At 46.4% G+C, this 23,553-nt stretch overlaps 1 protein-coding gene across 2 annotated transcripts in view; it reads right to left on the bottom strand.

Moving 5' to 3' along the window:
* Nucleotides 1-1,987: 1,987 nt before the first annotated feature.
* Nucleotides 1,988-23,553, bottom strand: part of RNH1 (ribonuclease/angiogenin inhibitor 1) — a 36,742-nt gene continuing 15,176 nt past the window's right edge. Inside the window, exons 2-10 of one of the 2 annotated variants that reach the window (XM_074956899.1) lie at nucleotides 18,245-18,350; nucleotides 16,183-16,353; nucleotides 14,073-14,243; nucleotides 12,581-12,751; nucleotides 11,466-11,636; nucleotides 10,726-10,896; nucleotides 8,645-8,815; nucleotides 5,041-5,211; nucleotides 1,988-2,830 (exon numbers count right to left, since the gene is read on the bottom strand). In XM_074956899.1, the coding sequence (XP_074813000.1) occupies nucleotides 2,743-2,830; nucleotides 5,041-5,211; nucleotides 8,645-8,815; nucleotides 10,726-10,896; nucleotides 11,466-11,636; nucleotides 12,581-12,751; nucleotides 14,073-14,243; nucleotides 16,183-16,353; nucleotides 18,245-18,350 (1,391 nt within the window). In that variant the 3' untranslated portion in view covers nucleotides 1,988-2,742. The remainder of the gene's footprint in view (nucleotides 2,831-5,040; nucleotides 5,212-8,644; nucleotides 8,816-10,725; nucleotides 10,897-11,465; nucleotides 11,637-12,580; nucleotides 12,752-14,072; nucleotides 14,244-16,182; nucleotides 16,354-18,244; nucleotides 18,351-23,553) is intronic. The other variant, XM_074956900.1, reaches the window with a different exon arrangement.

A 23,553-nucleotide genomic window follows, 5' to 3' on the forward strand; every position in this document is an offset into this window, starting at 1 on the left:
TTCTATAAATTCGACCTAATTTCATAGTGTAGACATACCCTCAAGCACGCCAGTAATAGCGCTTTGGGAGTCAAGTTACCATTGTAACAAGACAGGCAGGGGCAAGGTGAAATAGTGACACCTAGTGGTTAACTCATAGGAGTCATACAGAATGGGTTTAAGCCACCTGAGGGTGTGTGTCTGCTTAGAGTTTAAAAATAAATAAATAAAATCTCCGAAGTAATTTGCAAACAAGTCCAGTTACTTTGACTATAGACCAGGACGTCCTAATGTGAGTTTACTGGATTGACTATTTGCATCTGAAAATAAGATGCAACCTGGATGACTATTTGCATCCACAATTTGTTTGTGGCACAATTACAAGAGCAAGCTCTAGAGGTCAAGCTAAGGTCTGCTTTAAATTCACCCAAGCAACTGCACATCCTGCACCCTCAAAACTACTGGCCCCTATAGTTACCATATGGGGCACTGTGGAAGTGGTGTCTGGCTATCTCCTCCCACTATCTAAACGGAGTCTGGGACCTTTCCTCTGTCCAAACCATGCACTCAAAACCCTGCTCTAGGCTCTCAACACTTCTCCCTCGCTTAAACTGAATGCGTCTCCAACCAGATCTGTCTCAAGCACCCTCCTGTGACTAGAGTTTGTGCTGCATGCAGCCCCACAGCTCATGTCTACTTTGGAAGGGGCAAAGCAGGCCATGCACATGCAAAGGGTAGGGACCCAGAGTGTGAGCATGAGATTGCCTCCATTTTAGAGCATTTGGCCCCTATTAAAACCAAGAACTGACTAGTCTTAAGGAAGACACCCTGAAGGTTAGTCACCACACATGCAGCCTGTCCTGGAACATCCTTGCCCCAGATTCAGCCCTTGCTTGAGTAGACTAAACTTCCACTGAAGGGGCACTGGATTCCCCTTTGCTATCACAGGGGGTGCAGTTTGCACCACTGTGTGGCGCCATGCTGCCACTGCCACCCTCCCCGAGGAATGGGGGTGGCAGAAAGCATGTTTCGGTTGCAAAGTTACAGACAGGGTTTTGTAACAAGTCTTCATGGTGCTGAGCTTAGTTAGTCCCTTCCTTGGTTGTGAGCCTTCTGGCCAGCTGTGGCTTCTCCTTGTGAAGGGAGATTGTAAGCACTATAGGTCACAAACGCTTCCTGCTGTTCAACAATCTCTGGAAGCCACCATTGAACAGTTATGTTCATGAGCATTAGTGTGGAGCCAAGGTGTTTAGTCAGGACAACATTAAGGGGGGAAAAAATAGATTTATCTGGGCTTCCTTCTCTGTGTAAAGGCCACTCTGCATTTGGGCTGCATGGTCTGAAGCTCCTTTGGTTGTCTCTTGTGTTTATTTTTTAAATTATCTTCCTTTCCCCCACTCCAACCCTTGCTGTTTGTACCAGCAGGGTTTTGAGAGCACTCTTTTGAGCGAGGGTTCAACAGCGCAGGAAGTTGCACTCCCCACTCAGGCAATTTATTTTTAATCCCAAAGTGAAAAAATTAATTGCCTAAGGAGGTTGTGGAATCTCCATCATTGGCAAGTAAGAGTAGGTTAGACAAACACCTGTCAGGGATGGTCTAGAATAATACTTTGTCCTGCCATGAGTGCAGGGGATTAGACTAGATGATCTCTTGAGGTCCCTTCCAGTCCCAAGATTCTATGAAAAAAATATCAAAAAGTGAAACCTAGACTATCAAATGGGTACTAACAAGTTATTTGCCACAGGACTCATTGTGAAGCAAAGACTTAAGGCTTACACTTTGCTCTTCATGGATGTTCTCTGCTGCCACTGGTTTATTGTGTGCCTAAGTTGATATATTTCTATTGAAAAATCAAGGAAAGCCATTAGTAGTGTACCAGTTCTGAAGGCAGATTGGCCTTAAAGCAGTTAAAAGGTAGGTTGAAGTTGTAGGTCAAACAACCTTTACTGTCCCTTCATCACTTGCATCAAACATAACATTCTGAACAAAGCAGAGAAATAAGAATCTCATTCTTTGCAATGAAACTTTATTACAATGATATTTCTACAGAGCTACTTTTGCCAGAACAAGTCAGAGAATTTACTCCCTTTCAGTTTAGCAGAGAGAGTATCATTTTTACTTGTAATAAAGAAGCTTTATGGATTTCTTTCAAGAGAAAAAAGTCCCAGTATTAAGTGAGCACCTACTCTTATCAGCCTTGTCTAGGGGTTTCTGCCAAGGTTACTTTCCAAGGGGAAAAACTGACCTCTTCCAGGAAGAGTGCATTATTTCAGTTATTTTAGTGTCGATATTTTTGCTTTGTTCCTGGATACTTTCCCCCAGAGACTCAGCAAAAGCACCGTCTATGGAATACTAGACATTCACCAGGTGGTTCTGCTTTTGCCAGTTCTTTGGAAGGGAAACTTCTAGAAATCTTGATCGACCCATTAAATAGGCATTTTAGAGCTGCCCCATAGGCATTTTAGAGCTGCCCCATAGGCCAGTTCTTGTAAATGCCTAGTATTCTTTACCTCAGGGATAGAGATGCTCTGATGAAACTCTGAAGCTCTGATGAGCCTCAGATTGGATACATTCATGAATACACAGCAGGCTGCCAATTCCCTTGAGGGACATTGTTCTGCAGAGATTCCATGAATTTTTTTTGGTAAAAACATTCTACATTGAACTTATTGGTTAACTGCATATATGAAGAGTTCAGATAAAGAGGCAGAAACAGGGAGAGGACAGTGCTCAGCAGATGGTCACATCTGAAACTGCATCACTCACAAAATAATCTTCAATCCAGGTTTGGACTCTTCCAGGACTTTCAGTTCATCATCCACTTCAGAGCTCAAGTAGATGTCGTACAGACTGAAAAGAAAAAAAACCACAGCAGTCTCAGCAGGCATGTTATCAAACCAAAGAGTGCTGGAGAGCAAAGGCAGTCACCTCTGGGGAGAAGTGGCAAAAAGGAGCCAATTAGGTTTGAGCCAAAACTGCCTTATTGGCCTTTGCTATTCTGCTAGTCCTGGTTCAAGACCAAAGTCCTCAGGCAGAGCTGTTAAACCCAGGGTAGCCTTCAGCTGTATTAAGTTGCGAGCAAGGCTACTAAAGGAGAGTCATACAACTGGATTTGTTTCTGCCTAGCATGGTGTAGCTTCACAGTCCACTGAAGCATCTGTCACTAGGAACTGCCAGACAATAGACCCGTGGTCCATCTAATCCAGGGGTGGGCAAACTTTCTGGCCCAAGGGCCACATCTGGGAATAGAAATTGTATGGCAGGCCGTGAATGCTCACAAAATTGGGGTTGGGGTATGGGAGGGGGTAAGGGCTCTGGTTAGGGGTGCAGGCTCTGGGGTGGGGCCAGAAATGAGGAGTTATGGGTGCAGGAGGCTGCTCTGGACTGGGATCGAGGGGTTTGGAGGGCAGGAGGGGGATCAGGGCTGGGGCAGGGGCTTGGGGAGAGGCTCAGGGGTGCAGGCTCTAGGTGGTGCTGACCTCAAGTGGCTCATTGGCTGCGGTTCCCAGCCAATGGGAGCTATGGAGGCAGTTTAGAGAGCAGAGCCCCCTGGCTGCCCCAACGCATAGGAGCTGGAGAGGGACCATGCTGCGGATCCCGGGAGTTACGTGGAGTGGCCCCCAACCCTGCTCCCCAGCTGGAGCGCCGGGGAGGGGGTCTGGGGCAAAATGGCTTATAGTTTGCCCACCCCTAACCTAATCCAATATCCCCTCTCTGACAGGAGCAAGAATCAAAGGAAGTTATAAGTAGAATGGTGTGAGAGTCTGCCTCCCTCACAGACCTCATCCTAGTCTCATAGTTAGAGATGGGCTTCAGGCTTAAGCAGTATGTTTAATGCTTCTTCCAACATTTATCAGAACTCTGGATATTCTTGTCATCTGTATAAAACATCCAATCCCTTGAGTCCTGACAAGGGCTTGGCCTCAATGACTACTTGTGGCAGAGAAGTCCTGTCTTTATGCATTGAGACAAGTAATTCCTTTTATCTATTTTTTTTAAAGTTTCCCCATCTTTTATTTTCACAATGGTCACTGTCAGACAGGATATTGGACTAGATAGACCATGGGTCTCATCCATTATGGCAGTTCCTCTGTTCCTAGGAGGGGGGGGATGGTCTGGTCAAAGAGCAGGAGATGGGATTAAAAAATAGCTTCACAGCATGGAGGAGTTAGGGACAGGTAATGTCCCACTGCCAAGACCTTTACATTCTGCTATTTCAATTCTGGGGCATCCCCATGCAGTCACACAGGGGCAGCTGTCTCAGCCACAGATTGACTAAGGGCCTGTCCATGCTACAGGTACAAGAGAGGGTGTTACTCATCTGGTCAGATTAGTCCCAGGCTGAGTCATGTCAGAGGATTTAAGGGAAAAAGTCAGCAAAAGAGATTTTTTGGGATATGCTCCAAACATAATGAGCTCACTTCACATAAAAGCCAAGGTCTCTCTTTCTTCCCCTCACCCTCTCCTACTGCAGCAGTGGTGTCCACCTGCTTGTCCCTTCCAGCCCTAACCCATTTCCAAGGATAGAAATAAAAGCCCGCCACCAAGACTCCCTTCCAGAGCCCAGTCACCTGTGTCAATGAAGAGCTCATGCAAGTCCCTCCAGCTGAGGGGCAGGCAAACCAGGTGAATCCAGTTACTGGGAGACCATGTGGAAGAGCAGGCTTCTGACCGGGGCCATGTGATTGGCTACCACAGTTATTGGTTATGTGGCATGGGACCCCACCCATGCAATTGAAAGCTGCAATGTGGACAGGGCCTTAAAGGACCAGGCTCAAGTGTTTTCTGTTGACCTGTCAGTTTAGTCCGGTCTCTAGGGTCAAGGGCAGTAAGCCATTGTATCAGGAACATGGGCAAACAGCCTCAAAAAGGGCAGGCAGCTTGTGAAACAGCTGATAGAAGTTTGCCTCCTGCAGGAAGTCAGGGATTCCCATTAGACACTAACTTCCTTAGAGCAGGCTTTGCTCACTGCCCTGTCTCCTCTTGGAAGCCCCCATTCTCCTTTTTAATTCTAAGACACCAGCACAGTGCCGAGGGAATATAAAGCGAGCACCACTTACACTAGTTGCTGTAGTTTGCAGTTTGGATGTTTCAAGGATTCACACAGCTTCTTCACACCTTCGTCCTCCAGTGAATTGTTACTCAGGTCTAGCTCTGTTAGGCACGGTTTGGAAGAGAGGATAGTGGCCAGACTCCCACAACAAGCAGCTGAGAGACTGCAGTTACCCAACCTGCAGGGAAAGAGGAGCCAAAATAAGAGGAGTACTGATTTAGAGCCACTTTGAACTCTGGGCTGTTAGGAGTAGACATCCCAACCAGGACTGCGGCAGGCAGCAACACCATTTGTCTTTCTGCCATTTCAGAGGCTGGCACATAGGATAGCTTGTGTGTTTTACATGAAGCATGTGCTCCCCCTAAAGACACCAGTGCTCAGGCCCCTTTGGGACTACTTGTTGCAGGCAATCCCTTTCTTCTGGCTCCAGCCATAGAAAGAGTGAGAGCACATTGCCATCGGTTTGCAGGATGCGCCCTACAAGTTTTCGGGCAGTATAAGACATTCGTGATTAAATTCTGACCTCTGCTACATGGAAATGCCAGGTGTAACAGAGGACAGAATCTGGCCCTTCCCAACTAATGAATGGGCATAAAGCCAGCCTATATTAGGCTTGGTGAGTTTTGATGTTGCACAAATGGAGATCTCTACTGCACAAGATTAGTGTTCCCACACCTTATTTCCACTCGTGTACACTCGTGTGATCTGTCAGTAGATAGCGTGTTAGGGAACCCAAGACATATCCAACTTGTAGACCAAAACAGTCTGGTGAATCTCTGTTGTAGGGAAAAATTTGAGTTTTTGCAGCCAGACTGAGCCATTAGGCTATTCTCTCTCTCTCTCTCTCTCCTTACTACACTGCTACAGGTGGTGACCAAGCTAACAAAGACCAGACTAAACAACATTTACAGATTATTACTGGGTGTCATAAATATAAAGGGAAGGGTAAACCCCTTTAAAATCCCTCCTGGCCAGAAGAAATCTCCTCTCACCTGTAAAGGGTTAAGAAGCTAAAGGTAACCTCGCTGGCACCTGACCAAAATGACCAATGAGGAGACAAGATACTTTCAAAAGCTGGGAGGAGGGAGAGAAACAAAGGGGTATGTGTGTCTGTCTATATTCTGTCTTTGCCGGGGATAGACCAGGAATGAAGCCTTAGAACTTTTAGTAAGTAATCTAGCTAGGTACGTGTTAGATTATGATTTCTTTAAATGGCTGAGAAAAGAATTGTGCTGAATAGAATAACTATTTCTGTCTGTGTATCTTTTTTGTAACTTAAGGTTTTTGCCTAGAGGGGTTCTCTATGTTTTGAATCTAATTACCCTGTAAGGTATCTATCATCCTGACTTTACAGGGGGGATTTTTTTTATTTCTATTTACTTCTATTTCTATTAAAGTCTTTTTGTAAGAAAACTGAATGCTTTTTCATTGTTCTCAGATCCAAGGGTTTGGGTCTGTGGTCACCTATGCAAATTGGTGAGGCTTTTTATCCAACATTTCTTTGGAAAGGGGGGGTGCAAGTGTTGGGAGGATTGTTCATTGTTCTTAAGATCCAAGGGTCTGGGTCTGTAGTCACCTAGGCAAATTGGTGAGGCTTTTTACCAAACCTTGTCCAGGAAGTGGGGTGCAAGGTTTTGGGAAGTATTTTGGGGGGAAAGACGTGTCCAAACAGCTCTTCCCCAGTAACTACTATTTGTTTGGTGGTGGTAGTGGCCAATCCAAGGACAAAAGGGTGGAATATTTTGTACCTTGGGGAAGTTTTGACCTAAGCTGGTAAAGATAAGCTTAGGAGGTTTTTCATGCAGGTCCCCACATCATGTCAAGGTTCCTCCCCCACTCTGAACTCTAGGGTACAGATGTGGGGACCTGCATACCTAGCTAGATTACTTACTAAAAGTTCTAAGGCTTCATTCCTGGTCTATCCCCGGCAAAGACAGAATATAGACAGACACACATACCCCTTTGTTTCTCTCCCTCCTCCCAGCTTTTGAAAGTATCTTGTCTCCTCATTGGTCATTTTGGTCAGGTGCCAGCGAGGTTACCTTTAGCTTCTTAACCCTTTACAGGTGAGAGGAGATTTCTTCTGGCCAGGAGGGATTTTAAAGGGGTTTACCCTTCCCTTTATATTTATGACACTGGGTTATTTACAGATTAAGAACAGAGGCAAATTGAAAGAGTTCCTTCAAGAAGCCAAGGCTATTCATAGATACTAAGGTCAGAAGAGACCATTATGATCATCTAGTCTGACCTCCTGCACAATGCAGGTCACAGAATCTCACCCACCCACCCACTCCTGCGAAAAACCTCACCTATGTCTGAGCTCTTGAAGTCTGCAAATCATGGTTTAAAGACTTCAAGGAGCAGAGAATCCTCCAGCAAGTGACCTGTGCCCCATGCTGCAGAGGAAGGTGAAAAACCTCCAGGGCCTCTTCCAATCTGCCCTGAGAGAAAAATTCCTTCCCAACCTCAAATATGGCGATCAGCTAAACCCTGAGCATATGGGCAAGATTCACCAAAGGACCAGTACTTCAGTAAACACAGGAGTAGCTCAAACTAAGTTTATAGAGCTAGAACCTTAATTAAGAGCCCACCCCTTAGGTTACTTGACACATCTATTGGCCTTGAGATTCAGAGGTCACCCAGTCAAGCCCATAGCTCAATCTGCTGGTCCACCTCTGACAGGACAAATGACCTCTTGGCACGCAGTCCTTCCCATTCAAAAGCTGATTTGCTGAGAACTGAAGCCAAAGGATCTTGAGAGACAGAGGCTTTCTAGTCTAACCTACAGGTTCTAGAAGCCATGACTAAAGCATCCATGGTAGCCCCACGTGATTCCATGGCTCCTGCCCATTTGGCTTCACAGGGTGCAACTAGAGCCGTAGAGTACCATTCCAGCGTTGTGGCATTGGGGGTGGCTGCAGCATTATGTGTTGGGAGTACTAAGCCAGTTATTTACACAACTTTAGTACTCAGACCTGAGGGGGGAAAAAGCGTCACTGGCTACTAACAGTCAGATGTGAACAGTTCTGCTAACAGTTCCACACGGAAACTGAACAGCTGCTTGTTCTGGGAGGGCTGAAACAGTGTAGAATTTGCACAAATATGCAAAGAAAGCAACACAGACATGTTACCTAAGTTAGGATTTGTACTCTAGCAGTAGATCACAGGAACTGCCCGATACAGGTCAGGCCAGTGATCCATCTAGCCAGGTATGCCATTGACAGTGGTTAGTACCTGCTGCTTCAGAGGAAGGTGCAACAAATCCTGCGATTGGCAGGTTTGGGATAACCTGTCCCCAGGGAGATTCCTCCAGCTCCCCTTTACTTAGGGTGTCTTATGCCCCAAAGACAACATTGGAGTTAACATTTGCTAGTTCTTATCAAAGGGCCAGTTTTAAGTACAAGGAAGAATGTGGGAAATGAGGACTTCAAGGGAGACTGTCTTCCCATGAATGCCAACAGCATTCTGTTCCCAGCCATAACTGAGCATCAGTTCTCACTATTTGGTATTTTGTAACCGTTTCTTCATAGCCTCTGTGCCTTATCTCCATCCACCCCCATTCTTTATTGGGCAACCAATATCTGCAACTGAAAGAGAAATAAGTTACTTACCATAGAGACCGTAAGTTACAGTTGGGGTTCATCAGTCCTTCATGGATAATTTCAACCCCTGCATCTCCTATCTTGTTTCCACCCATATGCAGATCTCTCAAGGTCTGGTTTGTGCCAAGAACAGAGCTAATGCTCTTACAGCAGGCAGTTGTGAGACCACATTCCCTTATCCTGCAATGCAAAAAAGAAACCAGATCTTCAGGAGCTGAAAGACTGATTGGATGATCTAATACAGGGAGTAGGCAAACTGTGGGCCGCAAGCCCCGCGCCACTCTTAGAAGCAGCCAGCACCATGTCCCTGGGGCCCCGGAGGGCAGAGGGCTCCGTGCGTTGCCCTTGCCTCCAGGCACCACCAGGGCCCCAGGGACGGGAACGGGGAACTGCAGCCAATGGGAGCTTCAGGGGAGGTACCTGGAGGTGTGGCAAGGGCAGCGAGCGGAGCCCTGTGCCCCCCCTACCCCCCACCCCCAGGGGCTGGCAGGGACATGGTTCTGACCGCTTCCAGAGCGGTGCAGCATGGGGTCAGGGCAGGCCAGCAGAGAGCCTGCCCTGGCCCCGGGTGTGCCGTTGCCACCCTGGAGCCACTTTAGGTAAGCAGTGCCGGGCCGGAGCCCGAACTTTTCCTGCACCCTGCCCCTCAACTCCCTGCACCTTGCCCCCTGCTGCACCCTGCACCCCAACCCCCTTCCCTGAGCCCCCTCACACGCCGCACCCCTCCTCTGCCCCAATCCCTTGCCCTGAGCCCATTCCTGCACACAATTTCCCAACCCTGATGTGGCCCTTGGCCCAAAAAGTTTGCGTTCCCCCCGATCTAATAGGTCTTCCTCTCCCATCTTTAGCTTCTATGGCTGCTGACCTCTCCTGAATGCCTCAGGTCCTCCCTCTCATGTTGGTGAGTAGAGCTATTTAGACAGGGTGGGACTACATTCCTAGTGAAGTCTGGGTCTTCTGTCCTTTGCCATCAGTGATTAGATGTGCTATTTTAAATCACCCATGTGCTTATCCACCCCCCAGGTCTAAGGCTCAATTGTCCCGTTGCATCAGACTAAAAATTACATCCACCTCAAAGAATGCAAGATCTTTGCTCTTTTGAGGCACATAGCTGCATGAGAGATTAATTCACTCTGAAAGGGATCACTTAGAGAGACATACCACCATTCACCTTCAACACAGGAGGTATCTCACCTATTCCTAGGTTTTTCTCACCCTCACATTCCCTATCTGTGTAAACAGATAACTGTGCTATTCTTTTGGCTTAGATAGTAGGAAAGGGTTATTTCACTTGTTAAACCTTCACACAAAGGGACAGTTCTCTTCCTACCCCAGATCACGTGATGCCAGAGGACCTGGGTCTGGAAGGCTACACCAGGTAAGTATAGAGGTGGAGAAAGAAGTTCATGTAGGTAGAACCTTCTGTTACACTTTGACTAAAATTGCCACCATCAGTCAGACTACTGACTTCTTTAAACCCTTTCAAGGGGGAGCCATGTATATTTATATTGCAGCTAGCAGACAGATTTCCTTCATTGCTAAAGGCTATAGCTTTCCTTGGTGAACACATTCACTCCCTCTCCTCTACCACTGAAGAAATCCCGAAACACTTAGTACGATTTAAAGCTCAAGCCTTCAGGCTTTTGAGCAATAGAAAGCCATGGGAAAGCTAGGAATCCAATACAAAACAGGAAACTAGTAGACCCAACATCCAATTTGCTGTTAAAGCTGCCCTTTCAAACGTCTTTTTCCAAGTCACTGAATCCTTCTCTCAAGTGAATTAATTATACTTAATGGGTGGGCTCAAACTTGACGATGCTCAGTTTCCTAGACCTTGAAAATCTCCCCCATGACCTTTCAAAAAAGTTACCTATGGGTTTTTAGGAGCACTAGTCCCATTGACTTTCAATGGGCTCTGTGCACCAGAATCCCTTTGGGGCCTTGCTAAACAGAAGAACCACACCACCCTTAGAGGACCTGAAAGGGTTAGGATGTTTGTGTGGGCACTGCTTAATGTAGAAGAGTTATTTGTTAATAAAAATAAAAAATTAGGACAGTGAACATTGTAAAGGAAGCCAGCAGCAGCTTACCATAGTGCCTGGAGTTTAGTTTTTGGATCCGTCAGTCCTTGACACAGTAGCTCCATTCCTGGGTCTCCCAACTCGTTACCAATCAGGCTCAGCTCTGTTAGGGACTCTTTTGCACTGAGGACATGGGAGAGATCCTTACAGCCAGCCGGTGAGACACCACACTCCCATAACCTGAGGAACACAATAGGAATATTGGATTCGTCAAGATTTGCTTAGGACTTTATATGCTGATCTGGGGTGAATCCTATTTTTACCCAGGGCGGTAGAAATGCAGACCAGTAGAGTCTGTCTTTTGAACTCTAAGAGGCTTGTTATAGGCACACACATTTACTTTACAAGTTCCTTTGGTGTGAGCAGCCTTCTCCTGCTTACATCTTCCCCTTTCCTGCATTAGAGATAAAAATCTCCTTTTTTAAAAAGACAGAAGGTAAGTTGGGTACCTAGTGTTGTACAGAAAACTGAACAGAACAACAGAATGCTGCTGTAATGAATATTCAGTCGTGTCCTCCTTCAGAGAATTTGATCATTTACTGACCTCACTGTGCTTTCCTGCCTATTCAGTAGTGTTCTTCATCCAACCCTCCCCGAGAGAAGGGGTCTGAGGTGCACCCCTGCTTCATAAGGGATTTGTTGACTAGGAAACTCTACGTATCAGGCAAGATCATGCCAGCATAATAAACACAGATGATTTGGAGGCTACCAACTTGTGCAGATTTTAAGCAGCCATTGGTTTCCCTTACCATAACTTCTCTATTTTACAGTTGGGATTCAGCAGTCCCTGGCACAGCAGTGCTACACCTGGATCTCCAATCTTGTTCTCTCCCACAGACAGTTCTGTCAGGGATGGCTTCATAGCAAGAACAGTGCTGAGATCCCCACAGCTAGCAGCTGTGATATGACAGTTCTCCAGACTGTGGGGAATAGAAGAATCAGATCAAAGTTCAGCAGTTGCTTCTCCATAAGTCAGAGTATTAGAGGACAGCCACCATCCTGAATACGATCGGGAAGAGACTGCAGGCCAGGTCCTCAGCCAGTATGAATTGGTGAAGCTCCACTGAATTCAGTGGAGGTATGCCAGCTGAGGATTTGGCCCATTATTCCCCCAGAAGAAACCGTTTGCATCATCCTTCCTTAATGAGCACCATAGTGCCCTAAAACCCATATACCATGTATGTAACCGATAGGTGATTTGCATGGGCCGCTCTTTATGTTGCGGATCCCTCTTTAAGGAAGTCCTGGGCACAGACAAAGCCAGGGGAGTCCCTGAGACCATAACTCCATTAGACCCATGCTGGGATGGTGAGCTCATGGCTGCTGCAGACACAGTGGGTCTCCACATGGCTTCCAGCTGATGCGATAAGCAGATTCTGCAGCCTATACTGCTCTTAGGGCAGGAGTGCTCTGCAGATCTAGATGCGGCAGGAGACTGAGATCTTGCACCAAACTGCCTCCGTGGACTTTACCCCACACAAGGAGTATATCGCAGCACACCACTTTGAAGAGACGTACACTTTGTTATTCTGAAGAAGCATTCATACCTAGTTGAATAGTAACTGGTGGGAGACTAGCTAGAGCTGGGGGATAGTAGCTTCCCCTCCCAAATAGGGGCCAAGGACATTTTCTTTGCAAGTCTGGTCCACAATGACCCCACTGCCATTACCATGCAGTGAAGAGTGAAAGCCAGCTCCCTGAATCAAGCGCTAAGCAGAATTTAAGCCAGAGTTTTTGCAATTTTCATGGCAACACAGATGCACCTGGATAAGCCACAGAATTTCTTAAGTATTCCTGGCAGCAAGAGAATGGTGTGTCTCTGTAAGAGCAGAGTTAGAACTGGAGGGAACCAGCTGTTACTTACTGTAGCGACTGTAGCTTACAGTTGGGATCCATCATTCCCTGACATAGCACTTTTACTGCTGCATCTCCCAGTTTGTTGTTACTTATGTTGAGCCCCTTCAGGGAGGACTTTGTGCGCAGAGCAGAGCAGAGCATCTCACAGTTGTCAGGCGAGAGTTCACAATACTCTAACCTGCAAAAAGAAAAAACCAGAGCAAAATAGGAGTCTTCATCCTGCCACTCAGCTCAGTTATGTCAGCAACATGGAAATCTTGTCCACAGCCCAGACACGAAGATTGAGCAGAGAGTTTACCAGTCAGCCTGTTAAATATATAGATTGCTCATGACTTTTCACAGGGGGAGTCCTCAAACCTCAGCAGCTAAATTAATAGCACTTCCATGCTATTGCCAGGGGGCTTCAGTCAGTTTGATTTGAAAGCATCACCAGATGGGGTATCTGCTCAGTTTCAATAGTAAGCCTTTGATAAGATTACATGCAGGTTTGTTGACAACCACTGTTTAATTCTTGAATTGTAAGAGAGCATACAACCACCACTGTTATGTCTTTCTAAAGGAGGAGACGAGTTAATTTCTCCAACTGGTAACCTTTAGTATAATCAGATCAGAAACCAGACCAGAATCAAGAGCAATCAGCTGATCAGCAGCACTCCCGCTGGTTGTGGAACAAGTTTCTGCTCCCTGTTCTTGACTGGGGTTTGATCATAGAACTTCCAGGTCATTCTGCATGGATAGGCACCCACCACTATTTATTAAGTAACGTCAGAAGGTTGTTTGCAGTGAACAAGAGCCTGAAGTACTGTGTAAATGGCATGCACCTAATCTCTACCCACTTCACCTTACCGATAATATGGTTATGGGAAGAGCCAGACTAACCATCCATAACTCTGAGAAGTAGATGGGTAAACTGGAGGACAAAAAGGTGGTAGTTTGTCCTTTTGAGGAAGGAAGCAGCAAATTCTTCATGCCCAGTTAATTCCTGGCCTCTGCTAAACAAGGGTCTCAGTCAAAGGTGGTTTCAATATGGAGACCTAGCCATTGGTAATTGGATTAAAATCACTGATTTGTCTGAATAGTCACAAACTATGCTCCATGGAACATATCCCGATGATCCAATGAATGCAACTGAGAACCAAACAGCAGGTGGTTGGGAAATAAAGTGGTCAACAAAGATTTGGAGCACTGCTGAAACCACTGAACCTAGCAATGAGAATAGCTTTTGGTCACTACCAATCTGGGCTATATTGAGGTGGTCAGACTAGAGACCAGTCCACATCATTACAAGGCCTTGGGACCATCCAATCCCCACTAAATTGGTTTACCAGATATTTCCTCCCTGCAGATATTCACTTTTTTGCAGCTGGAGGCAAATTTACTGCTGGTTACAAGAGATGACAGAAATCCACTCCCTGACCTACCCATCCATCTGAGTTTTGTCTAGCACCTTGCAATGTCAAGCACGCATGGAAGAACCGAGGAGGCCAGTGCTTACTTACTGTAGCTTCTGTAGCTTACAGTTGGGATCCATCAATCCTTCACACAGCACTTTTACACCTGAAGTTCCTAGTTTGTTATCACCCAGATGCAGCTCGATCAGAGTTGGTTTTGTGCTCAGAACAGAAGAGAGATACTTACAACAGGCATCTGTTAGATTGCAGTTCTGCAGCCTGAGGGAGAAAGAAAACAGCATATGAGGAATAGAGTTCCTCAGAATTCACCATGTTCAGCTGGTGTATCCTCCAGTATTTGGCTTCATAATACACTGCAGCACTACAATGGATTATGCTTCAGTGCCTTTACAAAGAAAGCATCTGCAATTCTACCAAAATTATTACATGCCAAGATAAATACTACGGTAGGGCCAGACCCAATAATCTCTGCCCCAGTTAAAAATTTTAATCAAGTAGTTTTAGAGGTGCAGTAACAAGGGGCTTCCATGTTTTGTTTTTTAATAAACTTCTTATACAGCAGCCATAGCAGAGAAGAGAATTTTTCCCATTAAATAATGACAAAATTCCAATATATCTATGCAGCAATGTTGTTCTACATAGAACAAGTCTAAGCCAACAAGAGGCTATTCCCAGATAGAAAATAAGGGACTCTTACCTTCCATTGACTCCCTAGAGCGAGGGCACAGTAGTCAAAAATAAAATCTAAGCCAAATATTGGCTTAAATCCCCCATTGCTGCTTTGGTGTTAGATATGCTCTCCTCCACAGTGTAGCCACTGTATCCTGCAGGATATACCTGCTCTCAGTGGCAGCAAAGGTCTCTCTCCAGTGCTGTTTCTGGTATGAATGGTTGCAGGACAGCTGCAACATTACCAAAAAGGGGGTGGATTTAAAATCCCTCAGAGGAGCCAATAACCTGTACAATATCTTAATGGAGTTCTGTCGGGAAGTTCACTTTTTAGAAAAAGTTCGAGGTTTCTGATTTCATCTTTAACTCATCGCCCTAGGTAAACAGTGGACGTTTAACATGCACTGAACTGCCCACAAAACACAAACACAGCAACCTAGCTTAGGAGAGAAGCTAATGATTTGTGATTGGCACTCTTGAGAGCTTGAGGTTTAAAAAGACTATTTGAAATGTGACTCAATAACTAGTTTTCCATTCTCTTGGGGAAAGTATTAGATCCATTTATTCCAAGGCCTATCTTAAAAAAAAAAAGTGTCTGATTTACTTATTTTGGCTCCCCACACCTGCAATTTTTTTTTAATTGCTCTTCTCACTAGAGGACATGTGAAGTTTGAAGCCCACAGAACTGTTGAGGGACCAAAAGTCAGCGTTGTAACAATTTTTTCCCGCCCACAAGGTAATCTCTGGGGAGGCTGCCAGCTGTCTAGACCTTATCTTGGTCTTTGAAGTGCCAAGATCCATTTATGTATGATACTCTTGGTGGTAAACAAATGAGCAGAACAGATTAAAGCAGCTAAAAACCAAAATATATGTAGCTATTGGAAGAGTTCTCTTTGAAGACTGGTTTCAGAGTAGCAGCCGTGTTAGTCTGTGTCCGCAAAAAGAAAAGGAGTACTTGTGGCACCTTAGAGACTAACCAATTTATTTGAGCATAAGCTTTCGTGAGCTACAGCTCACTTCATCACTGTAGCTCACAAAAGCTTATGCTCAAATAAATTGGTTAGTCTCTAAGGTGCCACAAGTACTCCTTTTCTTCTTTGAAGACTGGAGGGGCTGGGATTTGGGAGGTGTTAAAAGCTGCTATAGACAAGTGGTTCTTGCTCTGTCTTGAGCTGCCCTGGCCAAATGATCAGAGCTGGGAAAAGTCAGCCAATTTCTAGTCCAGTTAGGGATCAGATTCTCCCAGTCATTACTCAGGAAGTGTTTGAAGTTACATCAATTTCTTTTCCCTACCAATAAACGAGAAGCAATTTGATAAGAATTCAGGGTTTTCTGAAGAGTTTACAGACTACAGTAAATGTAGGGCCAGATCCTCAGCTGGAATAAATGGGCCCAGCTCCGTTGAAGTCAGTGGAGATGCATTATTTACCTCAGCTGATGATCTGGCCCCAAGGGTTGAGTTACTCACAGTGCGTTGATAAAGACCAGTGAGAGTTCTGGTGGTTGGGTTGCACTAGTCGAGACTTACCAGAGTTTCTGTAAGTTGCAGCTTGGCGCCATCAACCCTTTACACATCAGTTCCACGCCGGAGTCTCCCAATTCATTGTTATTCAGTGTTAGCTCCATCAGGGACTGGTTTGTACTGAGGACAGAGCCAATATCCTTACAGTGACTAGCAGAGAGATTGCAATCATCCAGCCTGCAGGGAAGATAGATGGCATTAGTCCTAACAATTCATTCTGCTCACCTCAGTGACTGAAGATTTCCGCATCAGAGATGTATTTATTAAACAAGATAATGGTTTATTTAGACCTTAAGTCAGTCCCTGGAGTGTATCACTGAAAATCCACATGCAGCAGCTTGTTGTGCAAAGCCCACTCCACTACCCAGGCTTGGCAGGAGGCAGGATTCTCCTGCACTACTGGGACTCTACTACTGTAGAAGTGGAAGTGAGATTCTGCCAGAGACAGACTGAATGGAACTCCTCCATCTGTGCCGCTTAGAAGATGGCATGTGCCCCAACCCCCTGCAGCCCACAGAGCTGCAGTTAAGCTTAGTTTCTTCACCAACAAGGTAGCCAGTTCATCAGGCAGCAGGAGTGCACCTGAATCCAAAGGTCCAGAGGGCAATGTATAAGCTTTCAGGCAGACTCTGTAGGGACACCAAATGACTGGTCCTTTGCCAGGCTTTCCAGGGAATCTGCTCTGGCATGCATAGCTCAGAGACTCTGCCCACATCCTTGTTTCCTTCCTGGCAATTATCAGCTGCTGCCACCTTTTCAGCCTCTATACCTTGGGCAGCCAAGTCTCTGCTCAGAATGCAGCTCTAGTCACTGGCACACAGCCGAGGTTCCCTCAGGGCATCCCATACCCAGGGGAGGACTCAGGCAGTCAGAGTTAGTTCCACATAACTCACATATAAGAGACCCATGCAATTCTTCCCAAACCCAAAGCAAGTCACCCTCAATCTGCTGCTCCCTCCCCACTAGCTTAATACTCATTTTGCCCACCCAGAGGAGCAAGAGTGCAGATTCCCAGCAAGAGGAGGTGGACCAGTGTGGAACCAACCCTTTCTAGCACTCTCTAACTCCCAGCAGAGCACTCACTAGCTGACCCGGCTAAAATGGAAGTTCTGGCAGCCACAGAGAGTATATAACATGTAGGATTAAAAGTGAAAGGGATAGAGACTTTCCACTTGTTAAAATGCTGGTCAATTTATAGCATTTGGTAAGACTGGTCATGAAATGCCATAGGGGAGGAGTTTGACCAGCACTCCCATCAAGGGACACTTTTTTAGCCTAAAACCCACCTTTCTGGAAGGAAAGAAGATAGAGACACCAACCCCCTGCAAATAAACATTCTGCCAAGGAAGACAGGAACACCAGAACAGTGGCAACATATTTAAATAGTCATTGAAGACATCACTACTTTGGTGTTTTTGATCCAGACAGAGTTCATACCAAGGAGTAGGTTTCTTTAGATAAGCATGTCCTCATGAGCTTCCTACATAGAATGAGCAGAATCCTTCCATCGTGAGCAAGTTTGCAGTATCACATAGCAACACTACTGCAGTTAATATTGTCCCTGAAATGCAGAAAACATTCTGTCCCCTTCCCCTCTTCCCCCCCCCCACCCAAAAATAGTCATGTATACTCCTCCCTCCACCCGTTAGGGCAGAGGTTCTCAACCTTCTTCTTTCTGAGACCACCCCAACATGCTATAAAAACTTCCCAGCCCGTCTGTGATGCCTGTTTTTCTGCATATGAAAGCCAGGTCAAGCAATAAGGGGTAGCAAGCAGGGCAGCTACCTGGGGTCCCATGCCACAGGGGCCCACAAAGTTAAGTTGCTCAGGCTTCAGCCTTGGGTGGCAGGTCTTGGGGCCCTGGGCTTCAGCCCCAGGTGGTGGGGCTTGGCTTTCTACTCTGGGCCCCAGCAAGTAGAATGCTGGCCCTGCTTGGCGGCCTCCCTGAAACCTGCTCGCGGCCCCCAAACCTCTGGTTGAGAGCCACTGCTTTAGGAAACTATTCAGCTTAGTTGCTATATGGTCTCTTCTAGAAAACAAAACAAAAAACAAAACAAACTGGTACTACCTGACAGTTTTGCTCGTGTTCATGGAAGTTTTAAGCTCGGTCCATCTCGACACACTCATCTCTTCACACTGGATGTCGAGGTCCATTTTAAATGCTGATGCAAGATCTGAAGATTTAACAAGACTACCCTGAGTAATTTCTGAAACAGAACAAACCCAGCATTCCCTCTTCAAACCCAACCAGTTATGCTTGGGCAGCTGGATTTATAACCTCCTTAGCCACAAGTTACAGTTGTGCAACTTGCCCTCTTTACACATGGCCTCTGTTGAAAGGTTACAGACACCAATTCCACATTTGCAATGTTGAGATATATCAGATAGTGGCCAGACTAACCCAGGGGAGGCCCCTATCTGGTGGCTGGAAGGTATGTGCATCCTTCACAGTTATTGAAACAGACAGTCAGCCAAGACCCTTGTGGTTTTTAGGCAACTGTTGGACCCAGTGAGAAGAGAGGGAGGCTCTTTTTGACTATGTGACAGTGTGCACTTTCCAAAAGCAATGGGTACCATTCTTGTAAATATTGGACTGGTGGCTGAAGGGCACAGTACATGTGTGCACTTCAGGGAGAACATGGGAAGTCTGATGTGAGTCTAGGACCTAGTGATCTCTCCTAAGATTACATACGGAGAGGAGGAGAGTCATGGGAACTGACAGGTTCCATGATAACAAAAAATATCTCAGTCAAAAATCAAATTACTGGAACGCAAAGTTCATGGGGCTGGAAGGATCCAGCACTATTCAGTCATGAACCAGACTCCCACCAGTTTACCTGGTGCAGACTGCAGAGCTACTGGCAGTGGGAGACATTCAGATGGCATCCTCCAGGGGGCATTTTTTGTCACTTAACTTACCAACCCCCTGCCTGTACACTTAACAAAAGCGGGTACCACACAGAGCAAAGGCAGTGTTTGAATGGTTTGCATGAACCAGGATACGGCAACACTGTAGTGTTGAAAAGGTAATACACACCATTAAGTGGACGGGCACATTTTTTGTCGTTTCTATATTTTTATGTTCAGCTGTTGGTGTCAGCCCCAAAAGAGCAATTCTGAGTTACAAGCACACAGTAAATCTGTATTACAGGTCAGAGAGGTTCCACAGTCCTTATACACAATACTTTACAATAGGTAAAAATATGCCAAAACAAATAGCTAAGCCTAAGCCCATAAATCTTGCAGTTTAACAGGCTGATCCTACAAACTGACTACCTGGGAAAGTCCCATTGGACTATCTGGGTCTACATTTGGCTAGCTTGTTACCCTACACCTTGTGTAAGTGACTACACAATTTGACTGCAGTGCAGAGTGGGTGACAGTGCCCTCATTCTGATTGGTTAGTAGAGGTGACTATACACCGGGGTGGACAAACTTTTTGGCCCAAGGGCCACATTCAGGTTGCGAAATGGTATGGAGGGCCAGGTAGGGAAGGCTGTACCTCCCCAAACAGCCTGGCCTCTGCCCCCTCCCACTTCCCAACTCCTGACTGCCCCCCCTCAGAACCCCTGACCCGTCCAACCCCCCCTGCGCCTTGTCCCCTGACCAACCCCTCCTAGGACCCCCCCCATCCCTAACCACCCCCTGGGACCCCACACCCTATCCCCTGACTGCCCCAACCCCTATCACACCCCTGCCCCCTGGGACTCCCATGCCCTATTCAACCCCCCCCCCCGCCCGCCCCTTGGACCCCTGTCCCTAACTGCCCCCCGGGACCCCACCCCCTATCCAACCCCACTGCTCCTGACCACCCCTCCCCCTGAACCTCTGCCCCATCCAACCACACCCTGTCCCCTGACTGCCTCCGGAGATCTCCTGCCCCTTATCCAACTCCTCCCGCCCCCTTACCATTACCAGGCCGCTCAGAGTGGTGGAACAGGCTTATTTGAAAGCCTGGGAGGTGGGCGGGTGCAAGCCATGCAGCCCACACAGCGGCGTGGCTGTGGGTGAGCCTCCCCGGCTGGGAGCTTCAGGGGCCGGGCAGGACGCTCCCACGGGCCGGATGTGGCCTGCAGGCTGTAGTTTGCCCACCCCTGCTATACACGATGCAGTGATGAATTCGACCCATAGAAGTCTAATTTACACTAGCAAAGAAGGGTGTTTTTTAGAGTTTTATTTGAAACACCACTTCAGCTGTGTCCACACCAGGCATGATCACTTTTCAAATAGTGTTAGCTAGCTGTGGTCTACCCGAAGGGGAGCATAGACAGTGAGCAACTAACATGCTTTTGAAGGTTTTAAACTGGATCTACTCTAGGTGCCAAGTGGTGTTTCAAGTCATGTTTCCTAGGTCAAGTTCATTAGCATTTTCCTCCTACACTAGCCCAAACCAGAGTGGAATAGTTAGGAGCAAGCACTACGGATTACAGTGAATTCTTCCTCATACTTCTAATTCTATTCTCGCCACATCATTTTTTCGTAACATAATGAAAGATGGAGAGAGGAAGTTAGGGATCCCGAATAAAGGGGAGTTTTCGCATAGAGGAGAGTCTGGTAACAATGCACTCCCTCAGAGATGGACTCTTAGCACATGAAGTATGGTCTACAACAGTGAAGTCCTACTAGAAAGCATGATTAATCCCTCTAATGAGGGAATGGGAGTACGCTATTGTTCTAGTTCCCAGCATCTGTGTTACAGGTAAATAAGAACATGAATCTATGTAGTAGTAAAGCTCACTCAGAAGGAACAAAAAGAAAAAAGGAGGACTTGTGGCACCTTAGAGACTAACACATTTATTTGAGCCTAAGCATCCGATGAAGTGAGCTGTAGCTCACAAAAGTTGATGCTCAAATAAATGTGTTAGTCTAAGGTGCCACAAGTCCTCCTTTTCTTTTTGCGAATACAGACTAACACGGCTGCTACTCTGAAACCTGTCAGAGGGAACAGACACTGCTAGCCCCACAGCTGACACAGAATGGTACAGCGCCACTATTCTCAGTTGAACTATAATAATCAATACCAACTGAGACTATGACTTGTACTGACTAACATTAACAGCCATATTTACCACACACACACACTGCATAGTATTCACCAACTCTCCCAAAACAAATAGGCAAAAGCAGAAGCTTGGAAGGCAGGGATTCTACTTTTTATAAGTCTGTAACCCATCTCACTGCCATAATATTGAAACCTAGTTAGCCAAAGGGATTAAGTTACTGTGTACGAACCAAAAAATTATCTGCAATCCCAAAACATTCAAAATAGTAAGTGGAGAAACAAAACATACAATATATAAAATAGAATCATCATAATAGAGCAAAGCCTTCCCTAATTCCCCATCCACCTTCTCTCTGAGCTCAGAGATTCACTCAGCCACTTTTCTAACACTCAGCCGCTTTTGAATCCGAACAGAGCCAAAGAGGCCTAGGCCAGAGCAGCTGAATTTACTGGCCCCCAGACTGGCTTTTTCAAAGAGTCCACCCTACTTAGCATGCTCATCCTTCTTGGTCTCCATTATAAAGGGCATGTGATTAAGGTATTCTTTTCCTGTGTGCCCCGTTATAGCTGAAGATGTGGGCAATTAGCGGTCTTCCTTTACAATAAACTCTTAATGCTAGAGTACAGCTGACACCATACAGGTCTTGTTTTAGTTTCTTTTGGGGGGAATTAGTCTTTTGTTCCTTCCTTTGGTAAGGGGATGAAGGATTCTGATGTGTTGGGGAAAGGTGTTGGAGTTCATCTCTCCAGCTAATTATCAGTGACATTTATGGCCCTGCAATGAGCGCTCTGAGAGATCCCTGTGGTCCCTAGGGAGCTCGTTGTGCAAGCAGGGCTTAGGTGGGGAGCTAAAAATTGCACATACTTAACATGGGGGGGGGGGGGGAAGAGATTGTAACTCCTTGTTTTCATCTTTCTCTAATATGCTCTTCCCTTAGCTCCTCCTGTCACTTTAGATTTCTTTTCCCACTTGCTCCCCACACCCACATTATTTTTGGCCTTTATTCTTCCCTCTTTTCAATCTTCCTTCTCATCTATGGGGAAAATGAGAGGAAATAGTGTCCTCCTTCTCTTTCTTCCTCCACATATCTACCTGATGAATTCTCTCACAATAACATGCTCTGCCACTGCTCTGATCTGCCTGCACTTGTTTTGTTCAATGACTATTCTCTTTCTCCTCCCAGGACTGTTCTCCCTTCTCTGCTTACCCAGAGACACAAGAAAGGTCAGGCGTGACATGATAGTGAAGTAGTCTTTGGGCCTGACTTCCAGAGGTGAGGAACATCTGTAGCTCTGACTGGCTTCAGCTGGAGAGAAGGGTGCTCAGCATTTGCGAAAGCTAGGCCCTAGATGGTTGAATCCTGTTGCTCCTGCTCCCCCCCCCCCAATAGGAAAGTTAGGCTCCTAAATACCTTTGTGAGCATGTGCCAAAGTGCTCTGGCCAGGAGCAGCTTAAAAGGTGGTTCTCGGCTGTTAATGGATAGTGCCTTGCACCTATTACTTGTTTTTTCCTCTTTTATCCTGTCTCTTATCTTAGCTAGAGGGGGATGATTTAGGGGCCTACGCCTCATGCTTGAAATGCCTAGGCTCCCTGATCAGCAGGGATGACTCAGCCACTCCGTCTTCAGAGGTTGAGCAACTGAACTCCATGCACACTGTCTCTCAAAATGAGGCTCTGCCTGCTATCTACAAGCACTGAAAAGCCCAAGCACTTTTCCATGAGAGAAAGGGGCAGTCCTAGTGTCCCTTGTGAAAACTCCAGGGGGTGTGGTGGAAACACTTAAGCAATCTCCTGTGTATATGACTACAGGGCACTAGTCATGCTAAGGGTACGTCTTCACTACCCGCCAGATCGGTGGGTAGTGATCAATCTATCGGGGATAGATTTAACAAGTCTCATCTAGACGCGATAAATCGACCCCGAATCGACGCCTGTACTCCACCTTGGCAAGAGGAGTAAGCGAAGTCGACAGGGTAGCCGCCACGGTCGACTCGCTGCTGTGAGGATGGCCAGGTAATTCAGACTAAGATACTTAGACTTCAGCTACAGGAATAGTGTAGCTGAAGTTGCGTATCTTAGTTCGAAAGCCCCCCCCCGCTCCCAAGTGTAGCCCAGGCTTAAGTCACCAACTGTTTCTCTCCTCCCCCTTTTCCCTTTCTATGCTTTGTTCTATCGCCTTCATTCCTTTTCCCTCCATCTGGCTTGGTTCCTCTTGGTAAGTACCACCACCCCGTTCCTCCCTATATGGTTCTAGTCTCCTGCCTTCAGCATGAGAGCTCCACTCCTGGGATTTCTGCACAATCAGGAATATTCCTACACTAGCTCTTCCTGCGCTCCGAGATCCTGATGATGGGGCACTGCCTGATAGACGGGA

Source organism: Natator depressus, chromosome 6 (assembly GCF_965152275.1).
Source record: "Natator depressus isolate rNatDep1 chromosome 6, rNatDep2.hap1, whole genome shotgun sequence".
In the NCBI taxonomy this organism is placed as follows: Eukaryota; Metazoa; Chordata; order Testudines; family Cheloniidae; genus Natator; species Natator depressus.